The sequence below is a fragment of the Engystomops pustulosus genome, chromosome 6 (genome assembly GCF_040894005.1).
Source record: "Engystomops pustulosus chromosome 6, aEngPut4.maternal, whole genome shotgun sequence".
NCBI classification, from domain to species: Eukaryota; Metazoa; Chordata; class Amphibia; order Anura; family Leptodactylidae; genus Engystomops; species Engystomops pustulosus.
The window spans coordinates 3287178-3299820 of record NC_092416.1 but is presented as its reverse complement, the minus strand read 5'-3'; the positions used below and the strand labels follow the sequence as shown (position 1 = coordinate 3299820).

Below are 12643 nucleotides of genomic sequence, written 5' to 3'. Positions count from 1 at the left end.
TGGAGCGGGCGGGGGGCGGCTGGACTGGACAGACTCGAAGGAGGGGGACGGGGCGGCTGGACTGGACAGACTCGAAGGAGCGGGCGGGGCGGCTGGACTGGACAGACCCAAAGGAGGCGACGGGGCGGCTGGACTGGACAGACCCAAAGGAGGCGACGGGGCGGCTGGACTGGACAGACCCAAAGGAGGGGGACGGGGCGGCTGGACTGGACAGACTCGAAGGAGCGGGCGGGGCGGCTGGAGTGGACAGACTCGAAGGAGGGGGACGGGGCGGCTGGAGTGGACAGACCCGAAGGAGAGGGAGGGGGCGGCTGGAGTGGACAGACCCGAAGGAGAGGGATGGGGCTGCTGGACTGGACAGACCCGGAGGAGAGGGACGGGGCGGCTGGAGTGGACAGACTCGAAGGAGGGGGACGGGGCGGCTGGAGTGGACAGACCCGAAGGAGGGGGACGGGGCGGCTGGAGTGGACAGACCCGAAGGAGGGGGACGGGGCGGCTGGAGTGGACAGACCCGAAGGAGGGGGACGGGGCGGCTGGAGTGGACAGACCCGAAGGAGAGGGACGGGGCGGCTGGAGTGGACAGACCCGAAGGAGGGGGACGGGGCGGCTGGAGTGGACAGACCCGAAGGAGAGGGACGGGGCGGCTGGAGTGGACAGACCCGAAGGAGGGGGACGGGGCGGCTGGAGTGGACAGACCCGAAGGAGGGGGACGGGGCGGCTGGAGTGGACAGACCCGAAGGAGAGGGACGGGGCGGCTGGAGTGGACAGACCCGAAGGAGGGGGACGGGGCGGCTGGAGTGGACAGACCCGAAGGAGAGGGACGGGGCGGCTGGAGTGGACAGACCCGAAGGAGGGGGACGGGGCGGCTGGAGTGGACAGACCCGAAGGAGGGGGACGGGGCGGCTGGAGTGGACAGACTCGAAGGAGGGGGACGGGGCGGCTGGAGTGGACAGACCCGAAGGAGGGGGACGGGGCGGCTGGAGTGGACAGACTCGAAGGAGGGGGACGGGGCGGCTGGAGTGGACAGACTCGAAGGAGGGGGACGGGGCGGCTGGAGTGGACAGACCCGAAGGAGAGGGACGGGGCGGCTGGAGTGGACAGACCCGAAGGAGGGGGACGGGGCGGCTGGACTGGACAGACCCGAAGGAGGGGGACGGGGCTCGAAGACTCGAAGGAGGGGGACGGGGCGACTGGAGTGGACAGACCCGAAGGAGGGGGGCGGGGCGGCTGGACTGGACAGACTCGAAGGAGGGGGACGGGGCTCGAAGACTCGAAGGAGAGGGACGGGGCGACTGGAGTGGACAGACCCGAAGGAGGGGGGCGGGGCGGCTGGAGTGGACAGACCCAGAGGAGAGGGACGGGGCGGCTGGAGTGGACAGACCCAGAGGAGAGGGACGGGGCGGCTGGAGTGGACAGACTCGAAGGAGAGGGACGGGGCGGCTGGACTGGACAGACCCGAAGGAGGGGGACGGGGCTCGAAGACTCGAAGGAGGGGGACAGGGCGACTGGAGTGGACAGACCCGAAGGAGGGGGGCGGGGCGGCTGGACTGGACAGACTCGAAGGAGGGGGACGGGGCGGCTGGAGTGGACAGACCCGAAGGAGGGGGGCGGGGTGGCTGGAGTGGACAGACCCAGAGGAGAGGGACGGGGCGGCTGGAGTGGACAGACCTGAAGGAGAGGGACGGGGCGGCTGGACTGGACAGACTCGAAGGAGAGGGACGGGGCGGCTGGACTGGACAGACCCGAAGGAGGGGGACGGGGCTCGAAGACTCGAAGGAGGGGGACGGGGCGACTGGAGTGGACAGACCCGAAGGAGGGGGACGGGGCTCGAAGACTCGAAGGAGGGGGGCGGGGCGGCTGGAGTGGACAGACCCGAAGGAGGGGGGCGGGGCGGCTGGACTGGACAGACTCGAAGGAGGGGGACGGGGCTCGAAGACTCGAAGGAGGGGGACGGGGCTCGAAGACTCGAAGGAGGGGGACGGGGCTGCTGGAGTGGACAGACCCGAAGGAGGGGGACGGGGCGGCTGGAGGGGTTCTGACAGCTGGACGGACTCGAAGTAGGGGAGGGAAAGGACGACTGGTCAGACTGGAGGGTTCGAGCGAAAGGATGGGACGGACGGAATGGAAGGACTGGAAAGGCGGAAGAAGAGAGGGAATGGAAAAATGTAAGAAAGGAAGGATAGAGGGAAGCATAGAGGGAAGGAGGAACTGGAAGGATCGGATTGAGGGATTGGCTGAATGGAAGGAGAAATTTGCTGGAAAGATCAGAAGAATACATAGTGGTATAGATGGGGGCTTGATGAAAAGGCTCATGATCCCACCATTACTCTATATGTAGTGAGAGACCCCACATGTATACAGCCCCCACATACACAGACCCGGTATATACAGCCCCCACATACACAGACCCGGTATATACAGCCCCCACATACACAGACCCGGTATATACAGCCCCCACATACACAGACCCGGTATATACAGCCCCCACATACACAGACCCGGTATATACAGCCCCCACATACACAGACCCGGTATATACAGCCCCCACATACACAGACCCGGTATATACAGCCCCCACATACACAGACCCGGTATATACAGCCCCCACATACACAGACCCGGTATATACAGCCCCCACATACACAGACCCGGTATATACAGCCCCCACATACACAGACCCGGTATATACAGCCCCCACATACACAGACCCGGTATATACAGCCCCCACATACACAGACCCGGTATATACAGCCCCCACATACACAGACCCGGTATATACAGCCCCCACATACACAGACCCGGTATATACAGCCCCCACATACACAGACCCGGTATATACAGCCCCCACATACACAGACCCGGTATATACAGCCCCCACATACACAGACCCGGTATATACAGCCCCCACATACACAGACCCGGTATATACAGCCCCCACATACACAGACCCGGTATATACAGCCCCCACATACACAGACCCGGTATATACAGCCCCCACATACACAGACCCGGTATATACAGCCCCCACATACACAGACCCGGTATATACAGCCCCCACATACATAGACCCGGTATATACAGCCCCCACATACATAGACCCGGTATATACAGCCCCCACATACACAGACCCGGTATATACAGCCCCCACATACACAGACCCGGTATATACAGCCCCCACATACATAGACCCGGTATATACAGCCCCCACATACACAGACCCGGTATATACAGCCCCCACATACACAGACCCGGTATATACAGCCCCCACATACATAGACCCGGTATATACAGCCCCCACATACACAGACCCGGTATATACAGCCCCCACATACACAGACCCGGTATATACAGCCCCCACATACATAGACCCGGTATATACAGCCCCCACATACATAGACCCGGTATATACAGCCCCCACATACACAGACCCGGTATATACAGCCCCCACATACACAGACCCGGTATATACAGCCCCCACATACACAGACCCGGTATATACAGCCCCCACATACACAGACCCTGTATATACAGCCCCCACATACACAGACCCTGTATATACAGCCCCCACATACACAGACCCGGTATATACAGCCCCCACATACACAGACCCGGTATATACAGCCCCCACATACACAGACCCGGTATATACAGCTCCTATTTTCGCACAGTCTATGGCTCTCAGATTACACGCGATGTGACGAGCAGATGCCGCGTCCTAATTAACTACTGATCATCAACAATCCGTCTCCTCATCAATAAATCAAAGGTCCCTGAGCTGCGGCTGCACCCGGCAGCGAGATGAATCCGGCACCGGCTCCATGATGGAAGATTAAGCACCACATAATACAGCAGCACCCGGAGGGCGCGTTCACATGTTGCGCTTTGGTTGCGTTTTCATTGCGTTTGAAACGCAAATACAACAGCTGATGAGAGGTGATTTGCCTAATTACATTACCGTTTACGTTTGTAAATGCAATGTTGACGCATCCATTAACAAAATGCACGTGTTAACGCATTGTTAACATCGTGTTTACGATGTGTTTTGTAAACGGAAATGTTAACAGTGATGTAATTAGGCAGATCACCTCCTCAGCTGTTGTATATGCGTTTCAAATGCAATGAAAACATAGGTCAAAACGCAACGTGTGAACGCGCCCGGAGGAACGCGCCGCAGGACCCGGGGGCAGCGAGGGAGCCAGACAGAGGCCTCTATAGAAAGCACCATCCGCACCCCCGACCCTCAAAGCCTCCGCTCCTCAACTAACAAAACCAAAAACACAGAGGATAAAACAAGGTCCACAACTTCACCAACGAATCGCCAATATATACGGAACAACACAAAGTTATTAACACAATGTAAGAATGAGAAAAGTACACACAAAAAGACCATCACCTTGTGAGAGGCGGGAGGAGAGGGACGGGGCGAGCCCGGAGGCGGGAGGAGAGGGACGGGGCGAGCCCGGAGGCGAGAGGAGAGGGACGGGGCGAGCCCGGAGGCGAGAGGAGAGGGACGGGGCGAGCCCGGAGGCGAGAGGAGAGGGACGGGGCGAGCCCGGAGGCGAGAGGAGAGGGACGGGGCGAGCCTGGAGGCGGGAGGAGAGGGACGGGGCGAGCCCGGAGGCGGGAGGAGAGGGACGGGGCGAGCCCGGAGGCGGGAGGAGAGGGACGGGGCGAGCCCGGAGGCGGGAGGAGAGGGACGGGGCGAGCCCGGAGGCGGGAGGAGAGGGACGGGGCGAGCCTGGAGGCGGGAGGAGAGGACGGGAGGAGCGTGGAGGAGGAGGACAGAGGAGCCTGGAAGAGGAGGAGGACAGAGGAGCCTGGAAGAGGAGGAGGACAGAAGAGTCTGGAGGAGGAGGACAGAAGATTCTGGAAGAGGAGGAGGACAGAGGAGCGTGGAGGAGGAGGAGGACAGAGGAGCGTGGAGGAGGAGGAGGACAGAGGAGCCTGGAGGAGGAGGAGGACAGAGGAGCCTGGAGGAGGAGGAGGACAGAGGAGCCTGGAGGAGGAGGAGGACAGAGGAGCCTGGAGGAGGAGGAGGACAGAGGAGCCTGGAGGAGGAGGAGGACAGAGGAGTCTGGAGGAGGAGGAGGACAGAGGAGTCTGGAGGAGGAGGAGGACAGAGGGGTCTGGAGGAGGAGGAGGACAGAGGAGCCTGGAGGAGGAGGAGGACAGAGGAGCCTGGAGGAGGAGGAGGACAGAGGAGCCTGGAGGAGGAGGAGGACAGAGGAGTCTGGAGGAGGAGGAGTCTGGAGGAGGAGGAGGACAGAGGAGTCTGGAGGAGGAGGAGGACAGAGGAGTCTGGAGGAGGAGGAGGACAGAGGAGTCTGGAGGAGGAGGAGGACAGAGGAGTCTGGAGGAGGAGGAGGACAGAGGAGTCTGGAGGAGGAGGAGGACAGAGGAGTCTGGAGGAGGAGGAGGACAGAGGAGTCTGGAGGAGGAGGAGGACAGAGGAGTCTGGAGGAGGAGGAGGACAGAGGGGTCTGGAGGAGGAGGAGGACAGAGGAGCCTGGAGGAGGAGGAGGACAGAGGAGTCTGGAGGAGGAGGAGGACAGAGGAGTCTGGAGGAGGAGGAGGACAGAGGAGTCTGGAGGAGGAGGAGGACAGAGGAGTCTGGAGGAGGAGGAGGACAGAGGAGTCTGGAGGAGGAGGAGGACAGAGGGGTCTGGAGGAGGAGGACAGAGGAGTCTGGAGGAGGAGGAGGACAGAGGAGTCTGGAGGAGGAGGAGGACAGAGGAGTCTGGAGGAGGAGGAGGACAGAGGAGTCTGGAGGAGGAGGAGGACAGAGGAGTCTGGAGGAGGAGGAGGACAGAGGAGTCTGGAGGAGGAGGAGGACAGAGGAGTCTGGAGGAGGAGGAGGACAGAGGAGTCTGGAGGAGGAGGAGGACAGAGGAGTCTGGAGGAGGAGGAGGACAGAGGAGTCTGGAGGAGGAGGAGGACAGAGGAGTCTGGAGGAGGAGGAAGACAGAAGAGTCTGGAGGAGGAGGAGGAGGACATAGGAGTCTGGAGGAGGAGGAGGAGGACATAGGAGTCTGGAGGAGGAGGAGGACAGAGGAGTCTGGAGGAGGAGGAGGAGCAGAGGAGTCTGGAGGAGGAGGAGGACAGAAGAGTCTGGAGGAGGAGGAGGACATAGGAGTCTGGAGGGAGGAGGAGGACAGAGGAGTCTGGAGGAGGAGGAGGACAGAGGAGTCTGGAGGAGGAGGAGGACAGAGGGGTCTGGAGGAGGAGGAGGACAGAGGAGTCTGGAGATACTTCCCGGTCAGGACGAGGACATTATTTCGTGTGATATTTGAGGATTGGTTCCTCAGGGTGTGGTCTTGTGTAGCACTATCTGCACTGTCTGTACCAGTGGTGTTTCGGCCAATGACATAAAGTATGTGAACCCACATGGTACATAAGAAGGGGAGACCTTCCTGAGAAAACCCTCGGAGGAGCATTTCCTTGGTAGAGTTGGGTCACCAGGAATAGAGGACGTGGAATCCTTTGTAGATCTCAGGGAGACACTTCTGAGTGATGTATGTGGATCTGTAGATTTATGATGAGTCTTGTGATGCCTTGGAGCGCCCCCCAGGGACAGGTCTGATGTACTGCATCATTTCAGATGTCCCACACATCTGAGCAGCGTCTATGAGGGATCCGCTACAAACGCTCCATCGCCCTTGTGATCCATCAAGAGGAAGGCGTCACATCATCTCATCAAAGACTTCTGAGAAGAGACCCCCCCGCAGACACCAGACCCCCGCAGACACCAGACCCCCGCGCCCGCAGACACCAGACCCCCGCAGACACCAGACCCCCCGCAGACACCAGACCCCCCCGCCCGCAGACACCAGACCCCCAGGCCCACAGACACCAGACCCCCGCAGACACCAGACCCCCGCGCCCGCTGACACCAGACCCCCGCGCAGACACCAGACCCCCGCGCCCGCAGACACCAGACCCCCGCGCCCGCAGACACCAGACCCCCAGGCCCACAGACACCAGACCCCCCCGCAGACACCAGACCCCCGCGCCCGCAGACCCCCGCAGACACCAGACCCCCGCGCCCGCAGACACCAGACCCCCAGGCCCACAGACACCAGACCCCCCCGCAGACACCAGACCCCCGCGCCCGCAGACACCAGACCCCCCCGCAGACACCAGACCCCCGCGCCCGCAGACACCAGACCCCCGCAGACACCAGACCCCCGGGCCCACAGACACCAGACCCCCGGGCCCACAGACACCAGACCCCCAGGCCCACAGACACCAGACCCCCGCAGACACCAGACCCCCGCGCCCGCAGACACCAGACCCCCGCAGACACCAGACCCCCCCGCAGACACCAGACCCCCGGGCCCACAGATACCAGACCCCCGCAGACACCAGACCCCCCGCAGACACCAGACCCCCCGCAGACACCAGACCCCCGGGCCCACAGATACCAGACCCCCGCAGACACCAGACCCCCCGCAGACACCAGACCCCCGCAGACACCAGACCCCCGCAGACACCAGACCCCCGCAGACACCAGACCCCCGCGCCCGCTGACACCAGACCCCCGCGCCCGCAGACACCAGACCCCCAGGCCCACAGACACCAGACCCCCCCGCAGACACCAGACCCCCGCGCCCGCAGACCCCCGCGCCCGCAGACACCAGACCCCCGCGCCCGCAGACACCAGACCCCCGCGCCCGCAGACACCAGACCCCCAGGCCCACAGACACCAGACCCCCCCGCAGACACCAGACCCCCCCGCAGACACCAGACCCCCCCGCAGATACCAGACCCCCGCAAACACCAGACCCCCCCGCAGATATCAGACCCCCGCAGACACCAGACCCCCGCAGACACCAGACCCCCGCAGACACCAGACCCCCGCAGACACCAGACCCCCCCGCAGACACCAGACCCCCCCGCAGACACCGGACCCCCGCAGACACCAAACCCCCCCGCAGATACCAGACCCCCGCAGACACCAGACCCCCCCGCAGACACCAGACCCCCCCGCAGACACCAGCCCCCCCCGCAGATACCAGACCCCCGCAAACACCAGACCCCCCCGCAGATATCAGACCCCCGCAGACACCAGACCCCCGCAGACACCAGACCCCCGCAGACACCAGACCCCCCCGCAGACACCAGACCCCCCCGCAGACACCAGACCCCCCCGCAGACACCAGACCCCCCCGCAGACACCAGACCCCCGCAGACACCAAACCCCCCCGCAGATACCAGACCCCCGCAGACACCAGACCCCCCCGCAGACACCAGACCCCCCCGCAGACACCAGCCCCCCCCGCAGAAACCAGATCCCCGCGCAGACACCAGACCCCCGCAGACACCAGACCCCCGCAGACACCAGACCCCCGCAGACACCAGACCCCCCCGCAGATACCAGACCCCCGCAGACACCAGACCCCCCCGCAGATACCAGACCCCCGCAGACACCAGACCCCCCCGCAGATATCAGACCCCCCCGCAGACATCAGGCCCCCGCAGATATCAGACCCCCCCCCCCGCAGATATCAGAACGCCAGATACCAGACCCCCGCGCCCACAGATACCAGAGGTTTCATGGTCCGGCGCCATGGACAGGACATTGTGATGTTGCACTAAGACCATCGCTGGTCCCAGATGTAATTTTATGCCAAATGCAAGTTCATAGAGAAAGCCTGTGAGTCCTGCTCCTCCTCCCACTCATAGAGAAAGCCTGTGAGTCCTGCTCCTCCTCCACTCATAGAGAAAGCCTGTGAGTCCTGCTCCTCCTCCACTCATAGAGAAAGCCTGTGAGTCCTGCTCCTCCTCCCACTCATAGAGAAAGCCTGTGAGTCCTGCTCCTCCTCCACTCATAGAGAAAGCCTGTGAGTCCTGCTCCTCCTCCACTCATAGAGAAAGCCTGTGAGTCCTGCTCCTCCTCCACTCATAGAGAAAGCCTGTGAGTCCTGCTCCTCCTCCCACTCATAGAGAAAGCCTGTGAGTCCTGCTCCTCCTCCACTCATAGAGAAAGCCTGTGAGTCCTGCTCCTCCTCCCACTCATAGAGAAAGCCTGTGAGTCCTGCTCCTCCTCCACTCATAGAGAAAGCCTGTGAGTCCTGCTCCTCCTCCCACTCATAGAGAAAGCCTGTGAGTCCTGCTCCTCCTCCCACTCATAGAGAAAGCTTGTGAGTCCTGCTCCTCCTCCCACTCATAGAGAAAGCCTGTGAGTCCTGCTCCTCCTCCCACTCATAGAGAAAGCCTGTGAGTCCTGCTCCTCCTCCCACTCATAGAGAAAGCCTGTGAGTCCTGCTCCCCCTCCACTCATAGAGAAAGCCTGTGAGTCCTGCTCCCCCTCCCACTCATAGAGAAAGCCTGTGAGTCCTGCTCCCCCTCCACTCATAGAGAAAGCCTGTGAGTCCTGCTCCCCCTCCCACTCATAGAGAAAGCCTGTGAGTCCTGCTCCTCCTCCCACTCATAGAGAAAGCCTGTGAGTCCTGCTCCCCCTCCACTCATAGAGAAAGCCTGTGAGTCCTGCTCCCCCTCCCACTCATAGAGAAAGCCTGTGAGTCCTGCTCCCCCTCCACTCATAGAGAAAGCCTGTGAGTCCTGCTCCCCCTCCCACTCATAGAGAAAGCTTGTGAGTCCTGCTCCTCCTCCCACTCATAGAGAAAGCCTGTGAGTCCTGCTCCTCCTCCACTCATAGAGAAAGCCTGTGAGTCCTGCTCCCCCTCCACTCATAGAGAAAGCCTATGAGTCCTGCTCCTCCTCCACTCATAGAGAAAGCCTGTGAGTCCTGCTCCTCCTCCACTCATAGAGAAAGCCTGTGAGTCCTGCTCCCCCTCCACTCATAGAGAAAGCCTGTGAGTCCTGCTCCTCCTCCCACTCATAGAGAAAGCCTGTGAGTCCTGCTCCCCCTCCACTTAGAGAAAGCCTGTGAGTCCTGATCATAGAGAAAGCCTGTGAGTCCTGCTCCCCCTCCACTCATAGAGAAAGCCTGTGAGTCCTGCTCCCCCTACACTCATAGAGAAAGCCTGTGAGTCCTGCTCCCCCCTCCTCTCATAGAGAAAGCCTGTGAGTCCTGCTCCTCCTCCACTCATAGAGAAAGCCTGTGAGTCCTGCTCCTCCTCCAGTCATAGAGAAAGCCTGTGAGTCCTGCTCCTCCTCCACTCATAGAGAAAGCCTGTGAGTCCTGCTCCCCCTCCACTCATAGAGAAAGCCTGTGAGTCCTGCTCCCCCTCCACTCATAGAGAAAGCCTGTGAGTCCTGCCCCCCCCTCCACTCATAGAGAAAGCCTGTGAGTCCTGCTCTCCCTCCACTCATAGAGAAAGCCTGTGAGTCCTGCTCCCCCTCCACTCATAGAGAAAGCCTGTGAGTCCGGCTCCCCCTCCACTCATAGAGAAAGCCTGTGAGTCCTGCTCCCCCTCCACTCATAGAGAAAGCCTGTGAGTCCTGCTTCCTCCGCCCACTCATAGAGAAAGCCTGTGAGTCCTGCTCCTCCTCCACTCATAGAGAAAGCCTGTGAGTCCTGCTCCTCCTCCCACTCATAGAGAAAGCCTGTGAGTCCTGCTCCCCCTCCACTCATAGAGAAAGCCTGTGAGTCCTGCCCCCCCCCCCTCCACTCATAGAGAAAGCCTGTGAGTCCTGCTCACAGACACAACCAATACGAGAGCAGTGTCTCCCGTGCTGTGGCCCCTGTGCAGTGTCTCCCGTGCTGTGGCCCCTGTGCAGTGTCTCCTGTGCTGTGGCCCCTGTGCAGTGTCTCCCGTGCTGTGGCCCCTGTGCAGTGTCTCCCATGCTGTGGCCCCCGTGTCTCCCGTGCTGTGTCTCCCGTGCTGTGGCCCCTGTGTCTCCCGTGCTGTGGCCCCTGTGCAGTGTCTCCCGTGCTGTGGCCCCTGTGTCTCCCGTGCTGTGGCCCCTGTGCAGTGTCTCCCGTGCTGTGGCCCCTGTGTCTCCCGTGCTGTGGCCCCTGTGTCTCCCGTGCTGTGGCCCCTGTGCAGTGTCTCCCGTGCTGTGGCCCCTGTGCAGTGTCTCCCGTGCTGTGGCCCCCGTGCTGTGGCCCCTGTGCAGTGTCTCCCGTGCTGTGGCCCCCGTGCTGTGGCCCCTGTGCTGTGTCTCCCGTGCTGTGGCCCCTGTGCAGTGTCTCCCGTGCTGTGGCCCCCGTGCTGTGGCCCCTGTGCTGTGGCCCCCGTGCAGTGTCTCCCGTGCTGTGGCCCCTGTGCAGTGTCTCCTGTGCTGTGGCCCCTGTGCAGTGTCTCCTGTGCTGTGGCCCCTGTGCAGTGTCTCCCGTGCTGTGGCCCCTGTGCAGTGTCTCCTGTGCTGTGGCCCCCGTGTCTCCCGTGCTGTGGCCCCTGTGCTGTGTCTCCCGTGCTGTGGCCCCTGTGCTGTGTCTCCCGTGCTGTGGCCCCTGTGCTGTGTCTCCCGTGCTGTGGCCCCTGTGCTGTGGCCCCTGTGCTGTGTCTCCCGTGCTGTGGCCCCTGTGCTGTGTCTCCCGTGCTGTGGCCCCTGTGCTGTGTCTCCCGTGCTGTGGCCCCCGTGCTGTGGCCCCTGTGCTGTGTCTCCCGTGCTGTGGCCCCTGTGCAGTGTCTCCCGTGCTGTGGCCCCTGTGCAGTGTCTCCCGTGCTGTGGCCCCTGTGCTGTGTCTCCCGTGCTGTGGCCCCTGTGCTGTGTCTCCCGTGCTGTGGCCCCTGTGCTGTGGCCCCTGTGCTGTGTCTCCCGTGCTGTGGCCCCTGTGCAGTGTCTCCTGTGCTGTGGCCCCTGTGCTGTGTCTCCCGTGCTGTGTCTCCCGTGCTGTGGCCCCTGTGCAGTGTCTCCTGTGCTGTGGCCCCTGTGCTGTGTCTCCCGTGCAGTGTCTCCCGTGCTGTGGCCCCTGTGCAGTGTCTCCCGTGCTGTGGCCCCCGTGCTGTGGCCCCTGTGCTGTGGCCCCCGTGCAGTGTCTCCCGTGCTGTGGCCCCTGTGGCCCCCGCTCTTACCTCCTTGGTGCTCAGGTTGCCCCGCACATACTTGGCCGCACAGAGATGCAGGGAGCCGAGGAGGAGGAGCAGGAGGAGCCCGGGGCCCGCGGGGGGCCCCATCTCCGGAGCCGGGCTGCTGTGATGTGTCCGGGAGATGCTGCGGCGGTACCGGAGCGCGGGCACAGGACGCGGGGGCGCGCACTGCGGAGGCACGGGCTGCGCACAGCTGAGGGTCCGGTACTGACGGATCCCGAACCCTCAGTAACAGGAGGCGGAGTCCAGACCCCTCTGCCGCACACTGCGGGGTCACATGGCCGGGGGCGGGGCCTGCATTAACCCTTCCTGCACCGCATCCCACCAGAGGCAGAGAAGATGCAGGGTGAAGGGGTCTGGGTGTAGTAATAATATTCTGGGTCCTGGGGTGCAGGGGTCTGGGTGTAGGGTGGTGCTAGTAATATTATGGGTCCTGGGGTGCAGGGGTCTGGGTGTAGGGTGCTAGTAATATTGGGGGTCCTGGGGTGCAGGGGTCTGGGTGTAGGGTGGTGGTAGTAATATTATTGGTCCTGGGGGGCAGGGGTCTGGGTGTAGGGTGGTGGTAGTAATATTGGGGGTCCTGGGGTGCAGGGGTCTGGGTGTAGGGTGGTGGTAGTAATATTGGGGGTCCTGGGGTGCAGGGGTCTGGGTGTAGGGTGGTGGTAGTAATATTATTGGTCCTGGGGTGCAGGGGTCTGGATGTA

At 62.3% G+C, this 12643-nt stretch overlaps 1 protein-coding gene across 1 annotated transcript in view; it reads right to left on the bottom strand.

The window, feature by feature from the left end:
* The window catches only part of TMEM145 (transmembrane protein 145), a 38693-nt gene extending 26499 nt beyond the window's left edge, over window positions 1–12194 (bottom strand). The window contains exon 1 of the mRNA XM_072113772.1: window positions 11925–12194. Within this exon, the coding sequence (XP_071969873.1) occupies window positions 11925–12026 (102 nt within the window). The 5' untranslated portion in view covers window positions 12027–12194. The remainder of the gene's footprint in view (window positions 1–11924) is intronic.
* Window positions 12195–12643: the final 449 nt, after the last annotated feature.